This window comes from Leptinotarsa decemlineata, unplaced genomic scaffold, assembly GCF_025532065.1.
Source record: "Leptinotarsa decemlineata unplaced genomic scaffold, Ldec_3_MD MMD2_tig00004307_RagTag_RagTag, whole genome shotgun sequence".
NCBI lineage: Eukaryota > Metazoa > Arthropoda > Insecta > Coleoptera > Chrysomelidae > Leptinotarsa > Leptinotarsa decemlineata.
In genome coordinates, this window is record NW_027412606.1 from 9,573,592 (window position 1) to 9,599,151 (window position 25,560).

At 34.0% G+C, this 25,560-nt stretch overlaps 1 protein-coding gene across 2 annotated transcripts in view; it reads right to left on the reverse strand.

Moving 5' to 3' along the window:
• Positions 1 to 266: 266 nt before the first annotated feature.
• LOC111510426 (uncharacterized) overlaps positions 267 to 25,560 on the reverse strand; it is a 28,044-nt gene continuing 2,750 nt past the window's right edge. The window contains exons 2-6 of one of the 2 annotated variants that reach the window (XM_074178947.1): positions 19,164 to 19,799; positions 13,701 to 13,986; positions 7,968 to 8,129; positions 5,589 to 5,731; positions 267 to 1,108 (exon numbers count right to left, since the gene is read on the reverse strand). In XM_074178947.1, coding sequence (XP_074035048.1) covers positions 5,608 to 5,731; positions 7,968 to 8,129; positions 13,701 to 13,986; positions 19,164 to 19,799 — 1,208 coding nt within the window. In that variant the 3' untranslated portion in view covers positions 267 to 1,108; positions 5,589 to 5,607. The remainder of the gene's footprint in view (positions 1,109 to 5,588; positions 5,732 to 7,967; positions 8,130 to 13,700; positions 13,987 to 19,163; positions 19,800 to 25,560) is intronic. The other variant, XM_074178946.1, reaches the window with a different exon arrangement.

Genomic DNA, 25,560 nt, shown 5'->3' on the forward strand with positions numbered 1-25,560 from the left:
AGAAAGCTAGGTATTTAAAATCCGTTGATCATTCAATTTGTACTGAGGCAAAATCAATAAATGGGATAGATTTACTGAATAATTGTAAACTCTAATGATTTATCATTTTTTATCTTTCAGATTGTGGAGGGTTGAAAATCTAGAAAAGCCACGAAAAATATTTTCTACTACTTAAAAAATTCGATTACCATGTAAAGAATCAATTGTATCTATGAACAATTGAAATAAATTTCAGTTGAGGTTGGTGGAAAGTCAATAAAACACTATTAATGGTTGTATCCCTGTAATGTCTGAAATATATTTCATTTCATGGCAAATCAAAGGACGGGGCTCTTGCCATGTTTTCATTTTCATTCAGATCTTTTTCAATTCACTCTCAGTCACAGAGTTGAAACCTATCTAATAGATTATGTATTGACTTTAGGGACCCTGCAGTAGTCTCTTCGGATAATTACTATTATACTTAATTATCTATGGAAGATCACAAGTTAGATGGGAAGATACATGTAGTGATTATTACGAGATATATAAATATGGAGTTGGTCACATGGGATGATAGCATGAAAGGGGAAGTTTATCAAGAAATAATGTAATGAAAAAGTTCATTATCATAAATATAAAATCTGAAGGTTATTCAATATTTGATTGAAGATTCATTATCATATTAGTATGAGATGAAACCATATTTTGTCTCTGTCTGAAAGAGAGATATTCTTACATTATATCAGTTTTCCCTGATTTTTTTCTCTAGTATACAAATTTTGGGATAAGGTTGAAAATCGAAGTGAAGAAGTGAGTTTTCATGGAGAAAAATAGGCTATTATGTGGATGTGAAAGTGAATTGTTTTGTGATTGAAAAAAATATATTTCTACTGCAGGGCCCGAAATCACATTTATATATTAATATCTGTATATTTCTATAGAACTCTTTAAATTATATCACTTCAAAATAATCTCAACTGATGATAAAATTTCAAATACGGCAAAAATTATGATATTGATGTTTTCCTCCTCACTTCATTTCTTCATTGTTCGATTTGGTAGCTGGTGTCTGTGCGGGAGTTGGATCATCTTGGAAAAGAGGATTTTTGACTTCCATTTCACCGGTCTGAAACAAAAATAACATCAGTATTCGCAACAATTACAATAGTATTACTGAAATCGTTTTTGTAATTTCACTCAATACTCAACCATTTATACTACAAGAGTATCTGTTGTCGAGAACTGTTCATGAATACAATTGTTAAGAAGTAATAATGATAATCATCCTATATTTATATAACCTGTAAGTACTTCTACGGTATTGGCGAGACAACGCAAATGCTTCCTGGAAAAGTTCCATCACAGTAACATCAAGGCACATAGTATACCGGGTGACAACGAAATTATTGTAGAAAACGCCATTTTTCAGTTTGTGAGAAAATAAAGTTGAAATATCACGTAAAGTTATAGGCCATATCTCTTACGATAAAACAATTGGAATTTCATACTGCCTCGACCAGACCTATCAAAGAAAATTGAAAAATGTTATGTTTTCTATTTCAAATATTTTGCAGTCATCCCTATCGCTGACTTCCTATTGGTACTAGCGACTGGCCCCGGTTCCGCACTGGTGCATTGCTGATATCAAATATCAATTCACCCAGCGGAAATTTGAGGGCTTGGACAAACAGTGATATTTTAAAGACGCGCCTTTCTCCCCCGCGACTAGCGCTCTAGTTGGAATATTCCAAAATCTTTTCTTACTGCAATATCTATAACATAAAACAAACCTACATACAGAATTTCAGCCTCCAAAATTTTAGCGGTATGGAGGAACAGTGTGAAAAGGTGATTTCACATGTGAACGCTCCCCTTATATTCCCAGTGGGGGTACCCCAGGAAGAATATTCGAAAATCTTTTCTTATTGCAATAACGATAACAAAAAACTAACCTGCATATGAAATTTCAGCCTCCGAAAATATAGTGGTATGGAAAAGCAGTGCTGAAAAGGTAATTTTACATGTAAACGCTCCTCTTATATTCCCAAGGGGGGCGTCCCAGTGGAAATATTCGAAAATATTTTCTCATTGCAATATCTTCAACATAAAATGAACCTACATAAAAAATTTCAGCTTCCAAAACTATAGCGGTATGGAAAAACAGTGCTGAAAAGGTAATTTTGAATGTTAACGCTCCCCTTTTATTCCCAATAGGGGCACCTCAGTGTGAATATTCGATTCACAATTGCAATATCTATAACATGAAACGAATCTACATACAAAAATTTCAACCTTCAAAATTATATCGGTATGAAGGAACACTGTGAAAAGGTAATTTCACATGTAAAAGCTCCCCTTATATTTCCAGTGGGGACACCTCAGGGAAAATATTCGAAAATTGTTCCTTATTTCAATATCTATAACGAAAAATGAACCTACATACAAAATTTCAGCCTCCGAAAATATAGCGGTATGGAAAAACAGTGCTGAAAAGGTAATTATACATGTAAACGCTCCTCTTTCATTCCCAATGTGGGCACTCCAGTGGGAATATTCAAAAATCCTTTTTCATTGCAATATCAGTGACATAAAATGAACCTAAATACAAAATTTCTGCTTCCAAAAATATAGCGGTATGGAAAAACAATGCTGAAAAAGTGATTTCACATGTAAACGTTACCCTTTTATTCTCAATGGAGGCACCTCAGTGGTTTTATTCGAAAATCCTTCTTCATTGCAATATCTATAACATAAAACGAACCTACATATGAAATTTCAGCCTTCAAAATTATAGCGATATGAAGGAACAGTGTGAAAAGGAAATTTCACATGTAAACGCTCCTCTTATATTCCCAGTGTGGGCACCATAGGAAGAATATTCGAGAATCCTTTCTTATTGCAATATCTTTAATAAAAAACGAACTTACATACAAAATTTCAGCCTTCGAAAATATAGCGGTGTGGGAAAACAATGCCGAAAAGGTAATTTTACATGTAAACGTTTCCCTTATATTCCCAATGGGGGCACTCCAGTAGAAATATTCGAAAATATTCTCTCATTGCAATATCTATAACATAAAACGAACCTACATCCAAAATTTGAGCTTCCAAAAATATAGCGGTATGGAAAAACAATGCTGAAAAAATGATTTCACACGTAAACGCTTCCCTTAAATTCCCAATGGGGGCACCTCAGTGGGATTATTTGAAAATCCATTCTTATTGCAATATCTATAACATAAAATGAGCCTACATACAAAATTTCAGCCTTCAAAATTATAGCGCTATGGAGGAACAGTGTGAAAAGTTAATTTTACATGTGAACGCTACCCTTATATTAGGGGCACCCCAGTGGGAATATTCGGCATGGAAAAACAATGCTGAATAGATAATTTTACATGTAAACGCTCCGCTTATATCCCCAATAGGGGCACCCCAGTTGGAATATTCCAAAATCCTTTCTCATTGTAATATCTATAACATAAAACGAACCTACATACAAAATTTCAGCCTCCGAAAATATAGCGGTACGGAGAAACAGTGATGGGAATGTAACTAAATTTTATGATTGCTCTTTTTTCTCCGCGGCTGGCACCCCAGTTGGAATATTTAAATATTTTTTTTTGTTGCATATCTACAACATAAAATGAACCTACATACAAAATTTCAGCCTACAAAAATATTGTGCCACGGGGAAACAGTGATGAAAAGGTAATTTTCTTTTGTAAACGCCTCTCTTTTATTCCCAGGAGGGCTCCCGATATGGAATATTCGGAAATATTTCCTCATTGTACATTTTCAGTATGAAACAAACCTACATACAAAATTTCAGCCTTCGAAAATACAGCGGTACGGGGAAACAATACTTTTCATTTGATAACGCCCCACTTTTACCCCCACGGGGGACACCCCAGTTGGAATATCTAAAAATCCTTCCTTAATGCGTATCTAAACCTAAGAAGCACTTATATAGAAAATTTTAGCTTTCAAGGACTCTCACCAGTACGGAAAAACAAAAATGAATGTGTGAGTGGCTTTTGTATCGACTATACTTCTTTGATTAATGACTTGTTTATTTTGTCGAAATTCATGAGGATACACTATGAAAACTATAAAAATAAACTTTTGTCTATTTTCCAAGATACTTCTATATTTGTTGACATTTTCAGTTTAGGAGTTTTGAAAATGGTGAAAATACTCGAAAACTCGTAAACAATATAAGAAAAGACTTATTTGCAGATCCGATTTCATCCAAAAGTTCACATTCAGAATATTTGAAACCAGATTAGCCAAAAATAATCATGACGATTCGAAACCTTATTCTCACGCGCGCTTTGACCTTGGCATTGATAATGATGTAATGGTGTGATGACAAAGGTTCACCAGGAAATAGTCACCAGCCAAGACTTGGCTTGAACATTATTTGGACTTCTCACCAGGAAAATCAACAATTGAAAAGTGGAAGTTTGAACGAGGTTAAATGAGAACTGAGGACGAAAACATCAAAAAAGTCCACAAAATAATTTGGGATGATCTCAATGTGGAGTTGATCTGGATAACTGAGGTTCTAAAGAACGTATGGGACATATCGTGCATGAATATTTGGGTATGCGAGAGCTCTGTTCAAAGTGGGGGCCGCGCGAGCTCCCAATCGACCAAAAACAACAACGATTTGATCACTATGAGCAGTGTTTCAAGCTGTTCCCCTATAAGAAATTCGAATTTATGTGTCTATGTCTGATAATATGAAACATGGATCCTTAATGTCATCCCAGAATCAAAACGATCGTCATCTGGGTGATGTGGTGAACCGACTCCAAAGCGTTCAAAGAAGCAACATTCAGATAGTGAGGTTATGGTATCAGTATTTTGAGATACGCATTGTATAAGATTCACCGACTATCTTGAAAAGTTGAAAACCATCAACAGCGTTATTGGAGCGTTGGAAAGACAAAATCCCCACATTTGGAGAAAAAGGAAGTGCTGTTTCGTAAAGACAATGCATCGTGTCACAAATCAATGAAGACGATGGCAAAATTGCATGAATTGGGCTTTGAATTGCTTACGCACCCAGATATTTTCCACGGCGAATTATTCCTGTTCTCCAAAAGAATGTTCGCTAGAAATACATTTAGCGCCGATGAAGAGGTAATCATCAAAACTGAGGCCAATATCGAGGCTAAAGAGGAATCTTACTATACAAAAAGTATCGAAGAATTGTATGGCCGCTTTATTCGTTGTATTGCCCTGGAAGGCAACTATATCGAATAATAAAATGGAATTTTATATTTTTTTTTCTATATCAGCATACGAGCTCTTCAGCCCAATTGTTACTCCTATATACCACCCCCAATGAAGATTCAGAATCAAGAACAAATAAAAGCCAGTTGGTACATTGAAACACTCCTCATTACTTCATCATAACTAACATAAATCAAATATAACTGCAATGTGAGGTAGATGTTTCGATAACATTTCAACTACAGAAAAATAATAGTTTTTGGATATGAAACAATACACTGAATTCTGGTATATCACAATAATTGATGGTTTCTGGAAAAAAAATTTGCATATACGTGAGAGCAATAACGTTTTTTTTTCCTCACCCTATTCATGACTATTGATCTAATGAAAACTCTCACTTACTGGAGCTAATCCAGGACACTCGTATACCGTATAGTCTCCTTCTTCATTTTCTTCGTCACTTTCTGCTTCAGAAACCGATCCATTTCTTTCACTAGGCGGTGCTCTAGAAAATAGAAAATAGTTGTAACGATCCATTTATTGTTCATTCCTTAATCCGCACTATGTAAAATTGCGAGCAGAAGTACCTATACCTTTTTTCTCTAATACTTTTTTTGTCATATAGGTATCAATGTAAACTTTACTCAGATACGATTTCTCCCACCGACCATGACTCAGTCTGGTAGCTGTGTAGAAGTAAATAATGGCCTTTCTTTACTCTCAATCAGAAAGAAATATTGAGGTGGGACAAAATTCACGTGGAAAAGTGATACTTTCATAATTTTTAGTTAAGAAAGACAATATTGTTGCTTCACTAGACGTAGAAGGGGCGCTACCAACCCTTTTTGAATCAGGGAGGTGGATCTTGTGATGCCTCTTTTGAAAGGTATTCCAGTTATCTAATATCCATCGCTTTTTTATTTTTGTATATCAGATCAGTCATTCCTGAGTAATTTGCAGTTTCACGTTCATTTTAAATGTCTACAAACAAACGATGAATATCATTATTCCAAGAAAATCTGTTTTTAAAACCTACTCTAGCCATTGCAATGTATGCTCAAAATGTTTACCATTCACTTATTGACAAAAAGAAAGTTTGTATACAAATTCATCTCCTACATTATGGAATACTCCTGGGGTATTCCGTCAGAATCTATTTTATTCTAACCATGAGTTCTGGAATAGACTGTGGTTAATATTACTTGAGATTTATCACAAAAAAGCATACAGAAACCCATTAACATATAAATCAAACCTCGCCAAACACGCCATACAAAACAAACATAACTTTCTCCCACCAGAAAACATCAAACTCATAAAACAAGTCAATAAAGAGAACCGTATGAACATCTGAGGAAACCTAAAAATCAATTAATTCAAAAGCCATAATTCACTTATCGAAGAACAAATACAAATCAAAACACGGCAAGACCTAACATTTATTATACTCCACAAAACAACACACATTCCTAGGAATGTTGAACCTAGAGACACACCAACACAAAAGATATTACCGGTTGTAATCCAAATACAGCTAAATTTAATGAGACATCCGGATTCAAGGGCAGGACAAATACCTGCTGAAACTCTAATAAATGAAACATCAACAAATTCACTGAAGCGTATAAAAGAACAAAAAAGAAGATAAAACGTTCAGTTTGAGTAGTCATGAAGATGGTAGCACAGTCTGCTATCGAAAGCGCTCACATATAATAATTAGAAGTTATTGAAGTCGGGCAATGAGTCGGGCGCCCTACGAATCGCGCCAATTTACCCATATCCTACTTCATTGAAATAGCAAACAACAAATGAAAATTTTTGATCTGGGTGATCAACCACTCTTATCATTTGGAGTTTCACTTGGTTTCTTCTCTCAAAAGTACACAATTTGCAAAATAATCTTTTCATTCGCCCAAGTTTATTATTATTTGCCAATCAATAGAGAAATACAATACATAGTTTGTAGAAGTGACTGGAATGAGATTCTTTCAATTTTTTCAAAATTTGAAAATTTGCATTTCATTTCAACAGATACAAATTCCAAATTATATGTTTTCTACTGAAATGAGTCGCATTCATAGTCATTCTAGGAAGTATTATATATATATATATATATATATATATATATATATATATATATATACATATATATATATATATATATATATATATATATATATATATATATATATAATGCGAGCGCTTTCGATAGTAGACTGTGCTATCATCTTCTTGACTCCAGTCAAACTGAATGTTTTATCTTCTTGTTTGTTCTTTTATACGGTTAGAACGCCTTAGTGCAGGTATTAGTCCTCTTCTCTCTTTAAATTTGCCTGAACTTGGCTTACATCAGGTAATATCCTTTGCGTTGGTGTTTCTCTAGGTTCATTGTTTTTAGGAATGTGTACTTTGTGAACGTGTATTTTGTGAAGTATATTGAATGCTAGGTCTTCTTGTGTTTTGATTTGTATTTTTTCCTCGATAAGTTGTGGAGTATATTGAATGTTAAGTCTTATTGTGTTTTGATTTGTATTTGTTCCCCGATAAGTAAATTATGGCTTTTGAATTCGATTATCGAGTAACAAATACATTCAGTTCTATCAGAGTTCTATCAGATTTTTTAACAGATATATATCATATATTTGAATTTTCGAAAATTCTGACATTCTCAATGGATCAACAAAGTATATCTTTCAATTGAAAAAAATCCTTTTCAGCATACTGATGTATAACCCACTCACCTTTCCATAGCTATGATTTGTTGCTTTTGATGTTGATAATGATACATTTGAGCGGATTGTGCAAGACGCCTATCTCCCGATGGAGAACAGTCCTTGTTTGGTCCTGTCACGCCATATGCTGGATAGTCTACATCCGAAGCGTTTTTCACATGTTTCTGTAGACTGCAATATATTGAAATATTAGTTGAGAAATAACACTGTGTTTATATTTTTTCACGTTTCAATGTATACAGAGGATAATGAACAGAACTTTGATCTGGGTTTGAGGATAAATCAATCAATTTCAACATAAGAAATGAAGAGAACGTATACATTCAACATGTAATGAATGGAATCACCTGAGCTTATGTATAAGTTGATTACCAATTTACACATTTGAAAAAATATTAGGTAACAAGAAGTTATTCAATTTTATTTGTTCATTCAGTAAATGATCCGAATTCTCAAATCTATTCATTTCTGAATATTCTCAAACTACTTTTATTATCTTCGTAAAAAAGTTTTCCTCGTTTGGCCAACAAAAAGGTTTGGGCAAGAGCCACAAGTCAACTTATATACTCCTGATTTATTCGACACTGAAGTTTTGTCTCTATTGTTGTCAATAAATTTACTCAAATCAATATTAGTTTTGTAAGCCACGCATCCAAGCATTCCATTTTCAGAAAACGAGTAAGTGGGTTCGCCAAGATATGGAAAATGTCCTATAGCGTACATTATCGTTTCTTGGAGTTGGATAGACCTTGTCCATGATTTGTTTTCGTAGTTTTTTCGAAAGAATGGAGTCGATAATATCTACCTTGTGAATTTTGTTGACAGCTCTGTCTGAAAATTACTTTCCGACAGTGCAATATTTAACAGTCTTTAATTGTCTAGCTATACCAGTAACACAGACTAAGATACCATCTACGTATCCTGTACCAGAACCAGAAAATGTTGAATAAAACCATTTAAGAAAATGTACTGAGTCATCACTGAAAGGTGATTGTGGATGACAATTCTCGAAACGTTGTGGAATAACTAACTTTTGTTAGATAACTTGCTGATGTAATTTTAGACAATGGAAGTACCAACATTCAACCAATTCTTCAATCTATCTCATTCCATTAAATGAGCAATTTGTTGGCATTAAATTGAATGGATTTCGAACACCCTATCTCTTTCATAGTTACATACAACCGAAATTAGTTATATTGTTTTTTAATGGAGAGGAAGCATTTACAACGTAGCCAATTGAGAACAATCCAACAAGATGTACGGCTTCTCGAGTGAAAATAAAAAACCTTTCCTTTCCAGGGAGATACATTCATATATGAACTCCATTATTGTTACCCGACTCCTTAGAGGGGGGGCATTCAGCGGCATTCTGAAATAGTGAAGTTCTTCTAGAGATCACTAAGTTGAACAATAGAGATGAAAAGAGTGATCAAAGTTCAAGTTAAGGATCCACTTTCATTTTTGTTTTCCGAGAACGAGTGTTTCAGAAGTTTTGGGATAAATTTTTTGAAAAAAATTCCTACGTATTTTCAGAAAATCGTAGGATTAATTTCTTTCATTGCAATGAAATCTACGATATGAAGAGTTGAATTCGTTTTATTGATCAGTGAGATACGTCCTTCGATACATTACATGGAGAAAAAAAAATTTGAATAACATTTTAACGAAATAATAACAAGAGTACCTTCGTGACATCAGTAATATTCTAGAAATGGGTGGAAAGATTTAAAAAAAATTTTGACCCAATGTTTCCGATGGTAAAATAAGTCATAAGGTTTTTCGAAAATCAAGTTGATGTTATTATTCCCGTGAACTATGTTCTTTCGAAAAAGATGGATACATTTTGTGACAAATATATCTTCCCAAACTCTACATTAGAAAAAATTTTTTTGGACAAAACCGATACATGAGTGGTTAGAGCATATAATTTCGGATTTGAATAATATTCGAGATAGGGATGTTTGGGAGAATTCAAATGAATTTTTCAAATGGATTTGCTAAAAAATTACAAGTTTCTATTATGATCTAGTAAGTCATGATGATGTAAAACTAGTTTTGGAATACTACTTCAAATGAAAAAGAATTCAGGAATGGTCGGAGTTGAAGCGAGACCAACTGTATGGAAATGTTGAATTGTTTCGAAAAGGAATTTTTGGTTAAAAAATTGATTGAATTCCTTTTAATTGTGTGAAACTATTGAATGACTAACCAATGAGTTGAGTTACTGTTCTAGAGGTAGCTGTAAATTGATTTGCAGAATTGATGATGAATATTCAGTGATTTTTCCAAACGTAGATATCAGGTCTGTGAAAAAATTACCAAGATTTTCTGAAACTGATACATATGTGAAAGTGTCGATGAGTGGATACTGGAATACCCAAATTGAAAAATGTCATCCTCAAAGTAGCTGACTTGAATGCCTCCAACTGTCATTTACGAACTGCCTTATAAAGTACTGTTAACGAGTAGAGATAATGAGTAGATAGTTTTTGTTTCACAGATGGATCAGTCGCAGACCCAGGACAGAGATATCAACTTGTCTAGGAACCTATGCGAACTGTATTTCAAGCAAAAATTTGCGCTATTGAATCATGTCTGAATTGGAAGCACATTGCCTGAAACGACTCTCCTCGACAGGAAGGATCGATGGATTCCTGGCCATATTGTCCTGTAAAGCAATGAGGCCGCTGACTCCCTTGCAGAGGAGAGTGCTGCAAGCAGATTCATTTGACCAGAACCTGTCATTAGCATCGCTTTAAGCTTTACCAAACAAAGATTGGATACCTAGATGGCAAGAAGATGTATGGACTTCTGGCAGTCACAAGAATTGGCTCAATCCAAGCCGTTTTTTCACCCTTCGAAGTTTGATACCAATTAGTTGTTGGACTACAGTGGAGATGAACAATGATATCTAACAGTCCTTCTTACAGAAACTGTCATTTGAATCATCATTTGCAGAGACTCAGACAGTCGGAAGACAGTGTGTGTCGCCTCTGTTTGGAAAATGATGAAACAGCAGAGCACATACTTTGTGCCTGTCCCACTGGGCACCGAATCAAGTTGTTTTAGAGTTCGGCAGAGCCGTACTTTCACAATCTGACCTGAAAGACCACTTACCATACAAACTAATCGGCTTTGTTGAGAAGCTGGGTTTATTTGGTCGAGTATGAATAGATGTAACCCACAACAAACCTTTATGGATTGTGGTGTAGTGTCGAATGAATCCACTCACTTTGGACCTAACCTAACCTAACTGACTACAAATGAAAAGATTTTAGAAGAAATATTTCCATAGAAAACTGCATAAAATCATTTATTTTTTTCTTAGAAAAATATCATTTCATGACATGGATCAATAAGTCCCGAGACTAACAATGAAAACAACATTTTTTTTACAAAATTTTTTTTTATTCATCAACATAATCTCCTTTTAGGGTGATACAATGGTTCCAACGCTTTTCCAATTTTTCAATACCATGTTTATAAAAAAATGTATCTTTCGCTTCAAAATAAGTTTCAGTTTCAGCGATGACCTCCTCATTTGAGCCAAATCTTTTTCCCTGGAGCATTTTTTTAAGATCAGCAAAGAGCCAGTAGTCACTGGGGGCTAAATCTGGTGAGTATGGGGGGTGGGGAAGCAGATCAAAGCCCAATTCGTTTAATTTTGCCATTGTTTTCATCAACCTGTGGCAAGGTGCATTGTCTTGGTGAAAAAGGATTTTTTTTCTCTGCATGTGCGGTCGTTTTTTTGCGATTTCCTCCTTCAAACGTACCAGTAAGTCAATATAATAATCACTGTTGATCGATTTACCTTTTACGAGGTAGTCAATGAAAATCACGCCATGCGCATCCCAAAAAACTGACGCCATCACTTTGCCAGCTGACTGCTGCGTTTTCGGACGTTTCGGACGGCTTTCGCCAGCTGTGCGCCACTCAGATGACTGCCGCTTTGACTCTGGAGTGTAGTGATGTATCCATGTTTCGTCCATGGTCACGTAACGATGCAAGAAATCTTTTTTGTTGCGAGTAAATAGCGATAAACAGCTTTCTGAATCATCGACTCGTTGCTGTTTTTGTTCCATCGAAAGCAATCGCGGCACCCACTTAGAAAAAACCTTTTTCATGCTCAATTTTTCATGAAGGATAGTAAATACACTTCCATATGATATCTGTGTCATCTCAGCAATCTCACGGAGCTTCACTTTACGATCTTTCATTACAATTTTTGTCACTTCACTCACATTTTCCGGTGTAACAACTTCCACAGGTCTACCCCAGCGTTCTGCGTCATTTGTGTCGGTACGACCACGTTTAAACTCGGCAAACCACCGACAAATCGTTGCTTTTGATGGACAAGAGTCCGGGTAACATTTTTCAATCCATTCTTTCGCTTGCACGGTGTTTTTACCCATTAAAAAACAATGTTTTATCAGAACACGAAACTCGGTTTTTTCCATTTTTTAAACAAACTACAAAACGACTTTACTCTAACCTCGATAACTCAGCTGTTTCTGGTCCGATCGACTTAAAATTTCGACACGTTTCAAGCAAAGGTTAGTACTCTAGAAATACGTGGTTACTGGTTTACTAAGAGCGCCATCTCTGGGTTAGTCTCGGGACTTATTGATCCATGTAGTAGTATGAAACGAAGGCGCTATAGTCTTTACTGACTAGTTAGAAAGAAAACTTAGAAACAACCTTTGGGTGATCAGCAGAACAGAAGTGTTCTCTTATAACACGAGTTATTCCAATCTTTCGATAAAGTTTATTATCATTATCAAGGAAGAGCTACAGAAAAATGTGATGCAATAATATAAATTTTGTTACAAAAAAGGCTCAACTTACTGTTGGTGAGGATGGCCATGTCAAAAAGAATGTTACATTTGAATAGTTGAAAAATGTCATTAAAATAAAACAAGTTACCAGATTAAAAGAAAGTTTTGACTCATCACTGATACAAGGAATTTACATAATGGAATCGTTATGTTTTAAAAAATATAATTTACTGGTAAAAGCCATGTGGCTGCAGGCCACAGAGATAGATAAAAACAATTGACACTGACAGCTGTCCTGTGATTCAATTTGAAAGATCGTTCGTTTTTTAGTTTATATTTTTGTGTGGAACAAAAAGAGAACAGTTATGGTGCAAGTGTGATCAGAATCAACTTCTGTTTCATGAGATTATTAATGAGAAAACCCAATGTCAAAAACATGAAAATTCATTATGGGAAGGAAGTAAAAACCCTGCCTTAGGGAAGTTGTATATGTATGTCGAAAACATGAAAATTCATTATTAAAATGAAGTAAAGCCCTGCCTTAGGGAAGATGTATATTCGTTATACATAACTCATAATAAAAGTTTTTTAACAGAATATAATGTCAGAGTTTTCTAATGTGATGTGAGTACTAAACACATTTATTGCGCTTTCATTGCATCCTTCACTTTTTACGAAGCGATTTTAGGCGATACAGCATTAATCCTCATCTAATTAAGTACCTTAAATACATTGTGCATTTAACATCGATTATTATGGCCCTTTACAACATGTAATTGCAAAGAATATTTCCGAAGACATCTTATATTCTAAATGCATAGACATAGAGGTTGCGGTGATACCGGCGGGGGCCGGCTGCTCGTGCTTTTAGTGTGAGCAAATGCACCCGTGCGAAGTCCGGATGGGTGGCTAGTTGAAATATACATTTGAAATATTCATCACTAATCAGAAGCAAATTACGTACTTATACCAACCAATACCAACAGCAATGAGTCCAACCGTAGCAGCAGCACTAATTCCAGCTACTATTGCAATCACATATACCCCTGCGGAATCTCTGTGCAGTACACCATGTTGAACGGCTATCATTTCTACACCTTCATGTTTTTGCTGTTGACTTTTGAGTTCTGTTTTCCCATCATTGCCCAATTCATTCTCCAAAGGAAGTTCACTTCTCTGCATCATTTTCAAATCATTATTCGGAGATGTTTTCATTTGGAGATCAGTCTGATTCTCTTCTTCAGGTGAATCTTAAAAAAATTGAATAGAATTCAGCACTCATGTACTTTGAATTGGTAGTGTCAAATATTTTAATGAGGATTATTATAACTGGGTGGAAGATCATTAATGATGTATTGATGAATAAATGGTTGAAGTATGACAGGAATATACATCTAATACTAGTAAAGATTAGTAGAAAAATTGAAACATTTCCTATATTTAATGAATATCAATCGACACAATTCATAGATACTACAACTTATTTAGCATTGCTCTTTAGTATTACTCTTTTCACAACTTGACATAAATTTCTTATCAGCTATAATATCCCAAGGACATTGATAACTAACGAAATAATTTTATCACAGTTTTCGAGAACGTTATTTGGTAACATCCCGACGCCGAAGGCGGAGGGATGTTACCTAAAATAACGTGCTTGAGGAGGTTGTGATGAAATTATGAGTTATTTATCAATGTTCGAGGGATATTCGGTGAGAAAATTTTTTGCAATTCAAACAAAATTATTTATTGAACACAGTTATTGAAAGAACAATTCGTATAATGATATTCCGTGATATGAAAATAATCAACTAAGCAAGCAGCACCTTCACCACCTCTCCAAGCCAATTCCACCGCTGCTATGTGATAAAATTTGCGTAGGAGTCCTATAGGGGTATTTTCATCCCAAAAGTTTATAATTTTACTCATTTCATTTGAAGTTAATGGTACTGAGCTTGTTTTGCGTTTAGTGGGATCTGTTTGTAAATATTTTCGTGCTGCGTCACGTGCATTCCGCGCTTGTTTGAATGTAACACATTTAAAGGGGTCTAGCATGATATTATACTCCTTGTAATACTTTTCTTGTAATAATTTGCTTGTTATATTCCATATGGTTTTAACAGTAGCCTCCTTAAACTCTGTGCTATCCTTTTTTCTCATATTAATCGCCCAATCCTTGAGTATTAATGCAAGCTCTTCGAGAGTACGATTTCCATCCAATTCATATTTTCCGGCGTCAAAAAACTCCATAAATATTTTCCAAGTGTATTTTTTACTATTGACAGTATTTTTTGGTATATTTTCTTCAATGATTTTGTCAATTGCCGCATCATTTTGAACATCAAAGCGAGGAAGTGACATTTTCGAAATAAATTGAATTACTGAAATGTCAAACAACTTTATTGTGTTGGTTGCTTAGCAATGTCATGACATAAGTGATAACTACCCGTGAAAACTATCCATGGGTAGTAGTTATCAGTGTAATGATGGTTTCATTGGTTATTTCGACACACATGACTAGAAATAGACAAATTTGATAGGATAATTTTTTTGGCAAAAAATTTTCAGCTATAATATCCCAAGGACATTGATAACTAACGAAATAATTTTATCACAGTTTTCGAAAGCACGTTATTTGGTAACATCCCAACGCCGAAGGCGGAGGGATGTTACCTAAAATAACGTGCTTGAGGAAGTTGTGATAAAATTATGAGTTATTTATCAATGTTCGAGGGATATTCGGTGAGAAAATTTTTTGCAATTCGAACAAAATTATTTATTGAACACACAGTTATTAAAAGAACAATTCGTATAATGATATTCCGTTGATCTTGCTGTATTTGCCTCGGTTACTGCATAGGTGTTTCCACGCATACTATTGATTATTTGGTTATGATGTTCCTGAGCTTGTTTTGCGTTTAGTGGGATCTGTTTGTAAATTTCTTCGTGCTGCGTCGCGTGCATTCCGCGCTTGTTTGAATGCAACACTTTTAAAGGGGTCTAGCATGATATTATACTCCTTGTAATACTTTTCTTGTAATAATTTGCTTGTTATATTCCATACGGTTTTAACAGTAGCCTCCTTAAACTCTGTGCTATCCTTTTTTCTCATATTAATCGCCCAATCCTTGAGTATTAATGCAAGCTCTTCGAGAGTACGATTTCCATCCAATTCATATTTTCTGGCGTCACAAAACTCCATAAATATTTTCCAAGTGTATTTTTTACTATTGACTGTATTTTTTGGTGTATTTTCTTCAATGATTTTGTCAATTGCCACATCATTTTGAACACCAAAGCGAGGAAGTGACATTTTCGAAATAAATTGAATTACTGAAATGTCAAACAACTTTATTGTGTTGGTTGCTTAGCAATGTCATGACATAAGTGATAACTACCCGTGAAAACTATCCATGGGTAGTAGTTATCAGTGTAATGATGGTTTCATTGGTTATTTCGACACACATGACTAGAAATAGACAAATTTGATAGGATAATTTTTTTGGCAAAAAATTCTCATCTGAATTCATTTATTCATCAGATTGTTGGACAAGTTGGAACCCAATTTCTGTGGGAGGGTTTTGAAAACATCCATTTAACAATTCGCTCAAAAGTTGGTGAAGACTTTATTTCACAAATTAACCTACTAATTCTTTCGAAAAGTTGTTTGATTTGAATTTTCAAACTTTTTTTTCTAGTTTTTTCTTTACCTCGAATGAATTCCAGTTTTTAGAGTTGTTGATAACAATTTTCCACAGATCTGCTTGTAACGAATTTGTTGGTTCCGTTTGTTAATTGATATATATTTTTTGACTTTTTGATGTTTCATTTCGTTTTGTTCATCCTTATATTTATCGTGAATTATATCGTACTACTCGTATTATCGTATCTTATTGCTTTATGATGTTGCAGTTCAGATATTAACTGTATCGTTCAGTTTACTATAATCCTATCACTGGTTATTTTTAGGTATCTCAAAACTACCTGATTTTTTTTCTGTTCCTTATTTTTTATCTGATTTCGTTATCATGGATCCAAACACTTTCAAGGTAATAAGATTGATGAGTTGACTTCTGATGAGGTTCTGTGGAGAGGAACATTAGAGTTCTTCCATCGTGGCATCGACCAGATGGTGTCATGGGACAAAACTGAAAGTTTTCGCCGTGTTATCCCAAATCACACTCCATTTGTTCAAATATATGATCATTTTCCATGCCTACCAGCGATATTTCAGGTAATCATATTCTCAGATATAAGTAGATATTGTTATTAGAATTTTCTACAACATAAATAGTTACTACTGTCGTTCAAATCCAGAAAAGATCGCATTTTTCCAAAAAAGAATCTTCATAGGTCGTCAGATAGAAAAGTTGTGCTTCTTCCAAAGAAGTTTCGACCAATTGATCAATTAGAAATCGATAGAAACTACTATTGTATTGAATATAACTGGAGTTTTTTTCCAACACCAAACCGTTATTTTGACACATCGACACGTGTTTCGATCACCAAGTGATCATCTCGAAGAGGAAGATTGAAGTAAATAGACTTACAATGTTATTCCTATTTATACCATAGATACCTCTTATAGGTATCTGCGTCTTGAGTGTCTCAATTTAATTTCACAATATTGCCTCATCTACTAGTCTTAAATCAATTTTACAATGTGTCCTTATGTAATAGTCAGGTATCAACAACCGATGTTGTATACTATCAGGTATTGGTCCAACATTATTATTCATAATATTATCATGTTTTCTCACAGGCATATGGATGCCTGTTGTTGACTTGTCTAACTAATCCTCATGAACTGAATTCTATGGAATGGTTTTGTTGCGAAATATGAGGAGCGACTGCTGATTTTTCTGCTCTTCCATATTTTAGGTGTGCAAAGTGTTCCTTATATCTTATTATGAAAAGTATTTTCGTCTATCCATAATATTTTGCATCGCAGTCCTTACATTTGATTTCGTAAATTCCAGACTTTTCCGAATCCTCGACTTTGTCTTTTGGATTTCCTAAAAAGCTCTGTAGTATATGACTTCTTCTGAAAACCACCACCATACCTAGTTCCTTGGAAATATTTTCAAAGTTCTCCGTGTATTGGTGGTGTGGAACTGAGATATATTTATCTTGGTTCTCGTCGTTTTCTAAAGTCAACATTTCGTTCATTTTAAACCTAAACTTTTTCATCCTTACTATATCATCTACAATACCCCTCGAAAAAACATCTCTGGCTGCTATTTCCTGTATTGTACGTTTTTCTTTTGTGAACCTCTCATGTGTGAGAAGAAAAGTCAGAAGACGATGCATTAAAAAATTCAATCCAGCAAGTTTGTGCTGTCCACAGTGATGTGAACTGTTAGGAACTGTAGATCATATCAGGGTTCAATAATCTCCTGATGATGCTAACATATTAGCGAAACCCGCGTTGAGACACAGCATATTCGTTCTGGTGGGGAAGAAGTTTTTTCAATAAATTAATCTTACGCCAGAATTCCAAATTCTACTCATAACTATTAAGATACACAGCAGATAATAGTGATAACAATCATTGTTTTTTTTTGCATTGTATTGTGTATTCTTGAAAGATTGGTGATTTTGAACTTCGCTGAAAAATTGACTTTGACAAAATAAGAGGCATAATGAGATGGTGATAATCTTGCGATTGAAGTGGAATCTTTGAAAATACTCAGATTTTGGTAATTTCCTTGTGGAAAATTGGTTTTCCAAAAAATGATTGACTCCATACATAGACGATAGATAGATTTTCAGTCACTTCAGTGATTTTTCTTATTGACTTTGTGATTTTGAATCTAAAGAAGAGTAAGTTTTTTCAAACCCAATGAAGTTAATTCATCTCTCATTTAACTGTGTTATTGCTTTTATGATTTTTAAGTCTGCATTTATTACTGTTTATGTGCAGTACGTCTACATTTATAACATTCAAACTGGAACTCTTCGAGAATATTCACGTTAGTTTCCTTCGTCTAGGACTCGGTTTTTCACAAAGCCCGAAGTTAACTTATCGGCTTTTGTATGAGATTTGGGAAGTCAAAGGTTCTGAACAGTACGAAATTTGTGTGATTAGCAGTTGGTACTTGTGTTCAGTCATGGTTAAGCGATGATATACTATCGTGAAAATTTTATTTTATTTTCGGATACATTCATTTTAGTGATTTTTTATAGTCGTTCGTGAATATTTTTCTCATAGTATGTTTGATGCACCTCGAGCTTCATCAACATCACCAACGTTAACAATGAAAGAGAATTCATTAGTAGGTGAATTTCCCTGTGGAATATAAATGATTGAAAAATCTGAATTAATCGTGTTCAGTTCAAAATGAAAAAGGAAAGAGTTTCAAAAAATATTCATAAATTTAATGTCCCAACAATGGTTGGGTGAAATTCATTCATAAACATAGCTCACCTGTTCCATTTGGTTCATTTATTCTTCTGTAAAATCTCGGATCAGGTGGGGCATAAGCAAAATCAGTAGGATCTTCAACTGCTTTCACATTATTGAATCGCCCGGAGTCAAAATAACCGCTCCAGTTTCTGTCATTAGAGTGCAATTCATGGTGGGAAACAAAATTTTCATGTACATTCCGAGGCAATTCATCGTAAGGAAACTTTTCGTTCATTCTTGGATACAAAAAAGGTTCTGCTTGTTCAAAAATAACCCTTCCATTACTAGCATCTTCTCTGTCCTTCAACAAATACCTGTCTTTTTGGTCGGAAAATCTCCATGCTTCATTTATGAGGGGAATTGTCAAATCAAAGTTACTGAAATCAAACTTAGAAGGTCGGTTTTCATGATAATCTCTGTGTTTAATATGTTGACGTGAATGGTATTTATCCCAATTAGTTACTTCCTGATATTGTCTTATCTTATCAGTTCTATCCGGAATTGATTCATATTGTGGAAACTCTCTGGTTACTGACACGTCATAATCTTGCTGAGGAAGAGATTGAAATGGATTCACAATCTTTGAATAATAGTTGGAGTGATCGAATCGTCTTGGGCGGGATATTTGGTCCTCATTGTCAAAGCTGAACTTCAAACCTGAAATAAAGAAAAAATCCAATATAGAATGAATTTTTGATTGAATTCTCAAAGCAAAAATCTAATGTTGCAAGTTTATTGAACTGGAAGGGTCGATATTGATTATAATATAAGAATCGCCATGAACATAAATACATTGAACTTTACTCGAAGAATGACTGAAATTGAATATATGAATATATAGATAATAGGTTCATTCGACTACATTACATAAATTATAATGTGTTGCATGTTTCAACTATCATACGCTTGAATAAATTCACAATAATGTGCAAATAGTTCACACAGAAAATAATAATGAGCAATAATGAGCTATAGAAAAATTTATTATCTTTTTATAGATGAATACTTGATATGAAAAATTGAAAATATTTCTATATAAATGAGTTCCTAAACTCCCCACAATAAAAAAAATTACACATTCACTTCTAACAAGAAAAGAATAAACAAGGAAAGCACGATAATTAACTTTGACATTCATTTTGTTTTTAGGTATCAAGCTTCGAGAGGTGAGTAAACGCTGTGGAGCATTTATACTTAGTGTGGTTCTTAGTAACAAGTTTTATTGAAACATTTCACTTTCTCAACTCTTGTCTAAACTGTCCAGTTCCGTACTGTATCAAATAAATTCGAAATGTTACATAAAAAAATTTGAAAATTTTAAATTAACTGGAATCTCATAGATCCTATGAATAATAATTTTCAAATATTCACACGTAATGACAATGATTCATGATTAATCACTTGGTAATGTCTACATCAAATTCTGCTATAAAGGTGAAGCGGTATCAAAATAAAAAGATATTAATTTATCCACTTTTGAAAGCAATATTCGATATCAAGGATGTTCAAGAAGAAATCACGTTTTTCATACAGGAATATGATTGCAACTGTTAAAAAGCATTTGAGGAATTAAAAACTATCAAAATTTTCAGAAGAATATTGGTATACGCACATCATTTATTTAGTTAGATCCATAGGTACTAGATTTTTAAACGGAGTGTCATCGGAGAAATTACTAGGACCAAAATATATAGATGAGTTAGATGAAGGAGAAATTAACATCAAATAGAAGTACCCATTATCGATGATTGTGTGATGTAGAAAAATAGGAATACTAATAAGTAAAAACTATTGTAATATCATTCATTTTTCGTGCTACTTTCTTTTGGAGTTTGTTTCGTAATTTAATTTCCATTGTTTTCTTCTTGAATCAACGTGTTTATTCTTTTACGATTCATATTCATTTTCGATTTCTTGAAAAAAATCATTCGAATATTTTGGTCCTGGTACTTTTCATATTTTGTGAATTTATCTTCTTTCAGAATTTCAATGCGTCAATAATTTTTTAAACAACAAAAGTCTAATCCTTCGTCCAAAAAATATTGTAAACCGCTTGGAACTTACTATCTCAAGAAAGGTTTGATATAACTCGAAATAAACTGATTTTTAATTTGTTGGATCAGCCTTCTGCCGGAACAACGGAATATCTAGAAAAACATTTGAAAATAAACGAAAGTTCAAGAATGAAATAATTGACGTTCATTTTGTTAGGTTACAAATGTTGTTATTATGCTCACGAAGACAAAAAAGGTAATGAAATTCGCATGCGAGCATAAATAATCGTCATAACAGAAGCAAAGTCAGCAATATCTGTCACATAACATAAAAACGTTTTTTACAATAATGTGAGTGGAAAGATCGAATCACAACGAAGCTGTAATGCAATTATATTGCAAAGCAATTCACTGTGAATAAAGAAAAAACTGCACGAGAACCGTATTCAATATTGCCAGGTTTTTGCGATAAATATCTTGTTTTGGTTCTGGAGCTATACTGTTCTGTTATCCATGCTAATAATTGAACAATCTTCATGAATAAATCCTCTATTCTAGACGGGTTTCTCTTACACCACAGCTTCATCGACAGTAATACTACACACTGCTCTCCAAATGGAATGAATTCATTATTTTGGTTCCGGTACATATTTTAACAAAATTCCAAAACACGTCAAATTGAAATTATAATTTGACATTCTCCAATGGAAAACTGATACCCCCACCTTCAACCCCGTCGAATGACAGGTACAACCTCCAATTTTCTAAATGCGAAGTATAGGCTTGTGATATGTAGTTTGAAAGGTCTCTTTATTCTCTATTAAAAAATGTTATTGCTTTCAAGTTTATTGCAACAATCAAGATTCGAATATATTGAAATCATGTGGTTGCCGAAATTCGATAAAATACACCCAAAACTTATTTCATGTTGAGGTATCGATAACAAGAAAGTAAGCAAAAACCATAGCAATGTTCTTTTTAGATGTTATCCTCTAAGAAACGTAATAATTTTCGTGGCAACATTAGTTTAAAACGACTTGTCAACTTGTTTTGTATGTTACAACATTAGTTGTCAGTATTTTAAATCAAGTTTAAAGTTCGTTAACTTCAAGTCTGACAAATAAGTAGATTAACGGAAATGCATACAAAACAGTTTTACAAATGATTGGTTACGGAGATAAAATCCGAACACATCAGGAAGTAGTTTGCCTATTTCATGAGAAATTCCATATTCACCGCCCATATATCGCAGAACAATAAGTAAAATAGAGAAACAGTTTCGCGAGCTTGGTCATGTGGGGCAAATGAAGAAAGCAGCTGCCAATGCAATGAGTGATGAACTCAAAGATGTGATGCTTGAGTTTGGGACACACCCACATATATCGAGTAGACAGGCATCCACTACATTCAATGTTAGCCATACATCGATAGTAAGCATATTAAAAGAAAATAAAATGCATCCCAATAAAATAGTACCTACTCCGGAGCTCATGAAAGACGATTTTGTTAGAAGAACTTATTTTTGTGAGCAAATGACGTTAATTAGAATTAGAAGACGTTATGTTTTCTGATGAGTATACTTTGTCTCTTAACAGTCATGCTGATCGGCAAAATTGCCGCTACTGGTCTACGGAAAATCCTCACTGGATGAGAGAAGAACAAACGCAATACCCTCAAAAGGTTAATGTTTGGGCAGGGATTGTAGGAAACCATATCATTGGTTCCTTTTTCATTGAGGGCAACTTGAATGGCGATAATTATTTGGCACTACTACAAAATGATGTCTTTTCAAGTTTAGCAAATTTATATCCTGATCCAGGAATCCCTCAAGTTCCAGTGAATACGATATAGTTTTAGCAGGATGGAGCACCACAACATTACCAAGCCAATGTCCGGCAATACCTCGATACATCATTTTCCAATCGGGGGATAGGGAGGCGAGGATCGGTTGAATGGACAGCGCGATCACCTGATCTTTCAACATTAGATTTTTCTATGGGGATATGTAAAGAGCAATCTGTACAAAACTGAACCTTCAGATGTGAATGATGTTAGTTTTGGAGAGTATTTTACCGAATTTCGGTAACCACATGATTTTGATTTATTTTATCTTAATTGTTGCAATAAACTCGAAAACGATAATTTTTTTTAATAGAGAATAAAGATACCTTCCAAACGATATTCTGTTACAACAGGAACACCACAGGGTAGTATTCTTAGTCCACTGATATTTTTACTGTATGTCAATGATCTTTCTGATAACAGAATACGTTGATGATACGTATATCATGTTATCGATCAAAACACCAGATGAAATGAATAACCAAGTCAACATTGTACTGCAAGAGTTCAGTGATTGGTTATAACAGATTAACTGTTAATGTTAAAAAGACTGTTTGTATTGAATTTGCATATTCTCCTCGAAGTCTACATAACTTCACCTTCAATTTTCTCAACGAATCTCTGAGATCAACAACTTGTACAAAGTTTTTAGGAACAATGATTAATTCCCTTCTCACATGGAGAGAACACATAGAGTTCACATCTAAGAAACTGAACCAATCTTATTATCAAATAAAATCACTGAAACGTAAACTAGATACCAAATCTCTACTAACGGTTTATTACGCAAAATTTCACTTCATAGTATATTGCAACATTGCTGTCTGGGGATTAGCCACTGAAATTGACAGAATATTCGCAAAACAAACGTAAAACAAGAGACCTTTCAAACGATATATCACAAACCTATACTTTCCACTTAAAAATTTAGGGATTGTAGCTGTCATTAGAAAGGGGTTGAAGGTAGGGGTGGCCTTTTAACATTGAGGAATGTCAAGTAATAATAATTTACATTTGACGTGTTTCTGTTTTTCTTTATGTACAGTAACCGAAATAATGAATTTATTCCATTTGGAATCATCCTTGATAAAAGAAAACCTTTTCAAACAAGCCATCAACCAAGTATACTCTCATAATGAATATAATTCTAGCACCTTCAAGACCCTCACATGTATTGCAGAAACATTAGATAAAATGAAAAGACTACTGAATGAACAGAATATCACCATAGAAAGACTAGACATATGAGATATAGGAAACTGGTTACTTTTTGGGTAAAGAACAGCAAGTCACACAGAGACAACGATAACAGATCAGGTGTGTGAAACTAACATACTAATCGTGCCCAAAAGTTTATATAGAAAGTAATTCAGGACAGGACAGTTGTAAACATTGTTTCGAAGTAAAGGGAAAATTTGCTGTAATTTCAGAAAACAATTCAGTCTTGATGTTTTGATTTGAAGTTTCATTCAAAATATTAATGGACTAAAAATATTTTTTCAGTGAATAATTTTATTTTTCAAATCAATCTTTTGATTTGATATGTATGTCAAGCACCTTAATTCTGATTTTTCGATTTTTTGAAATATTTAAGTAACTGAATTTTTTTAGGTGTATATTTCACGACAACGTTTTCTTTGTTGAAATCCAAATTCTGGTTTGCTTTCAAATAATCTAATTATATTTTAAAATGTATCTTCCGTTTCGTTAAAGACTTTTTTCTGTACTGAATCACGGGTAATTGAAAATATTCAAATATTTCATCTGTAGTACAAAATTTCGGTAACACTTATAATTCTCAAAATATGTTTTTTATTTTGATTTTCTTTTGAACAACCTATCAAGGAGGTTACGTATAACGCCATCTGCCCGCGAATAGCTCAAGCGAAGTTGATTCTTACTGTTATTTTCTATCTATTCACGTTTATATTTTTATGCTTTATAGTTTTTATATTCTCATACTCACATTTATGTGTTGCATGAGAATCACTTTCTGACTACTTTTTCACCCCAAAATGCTGAAATCACCAAATGTTCAAATATTACTTTCAATTTGTATAACTTATATTCACTTTGACAATAATATCTTATCTTCAACAATATCTTTCAAGTTGTGTATCTTATAATTCTTAGAATAGTAACACTTTCTCAATGAGATTTCATCTTCAACAAAAAAGTACATTTTGATTTGATTTGATTGCAATAATTGATAGTTACGAACAGCGCCATCTGCCCGCGAATAGATTAAAAAATATCAATTAGGTTACGAACAGCGCCATCTGCCCGCGAATAGATCAAGCAATAATGCCGATAATTCTGTCACTACAGATCCCGATCTTGAGAGTTACACACAAACATGCATACAAACAATCATACATACATACATACAGGTGAAGCTAATATAAAGCGTGTAAGAACAGACAATATCCATCGGCGGCTACTTGCAGGGAACTTTCTTTCAGAAAGCTGGAGAGCCATACACAAAAATGATCTGACAAACATTGAAGTTTTGGCAGCAAACCATCATGCCACATATGGTGAAAAGCCATAGAAATATCAAGCGTCTCAGTAAACCTCATAAT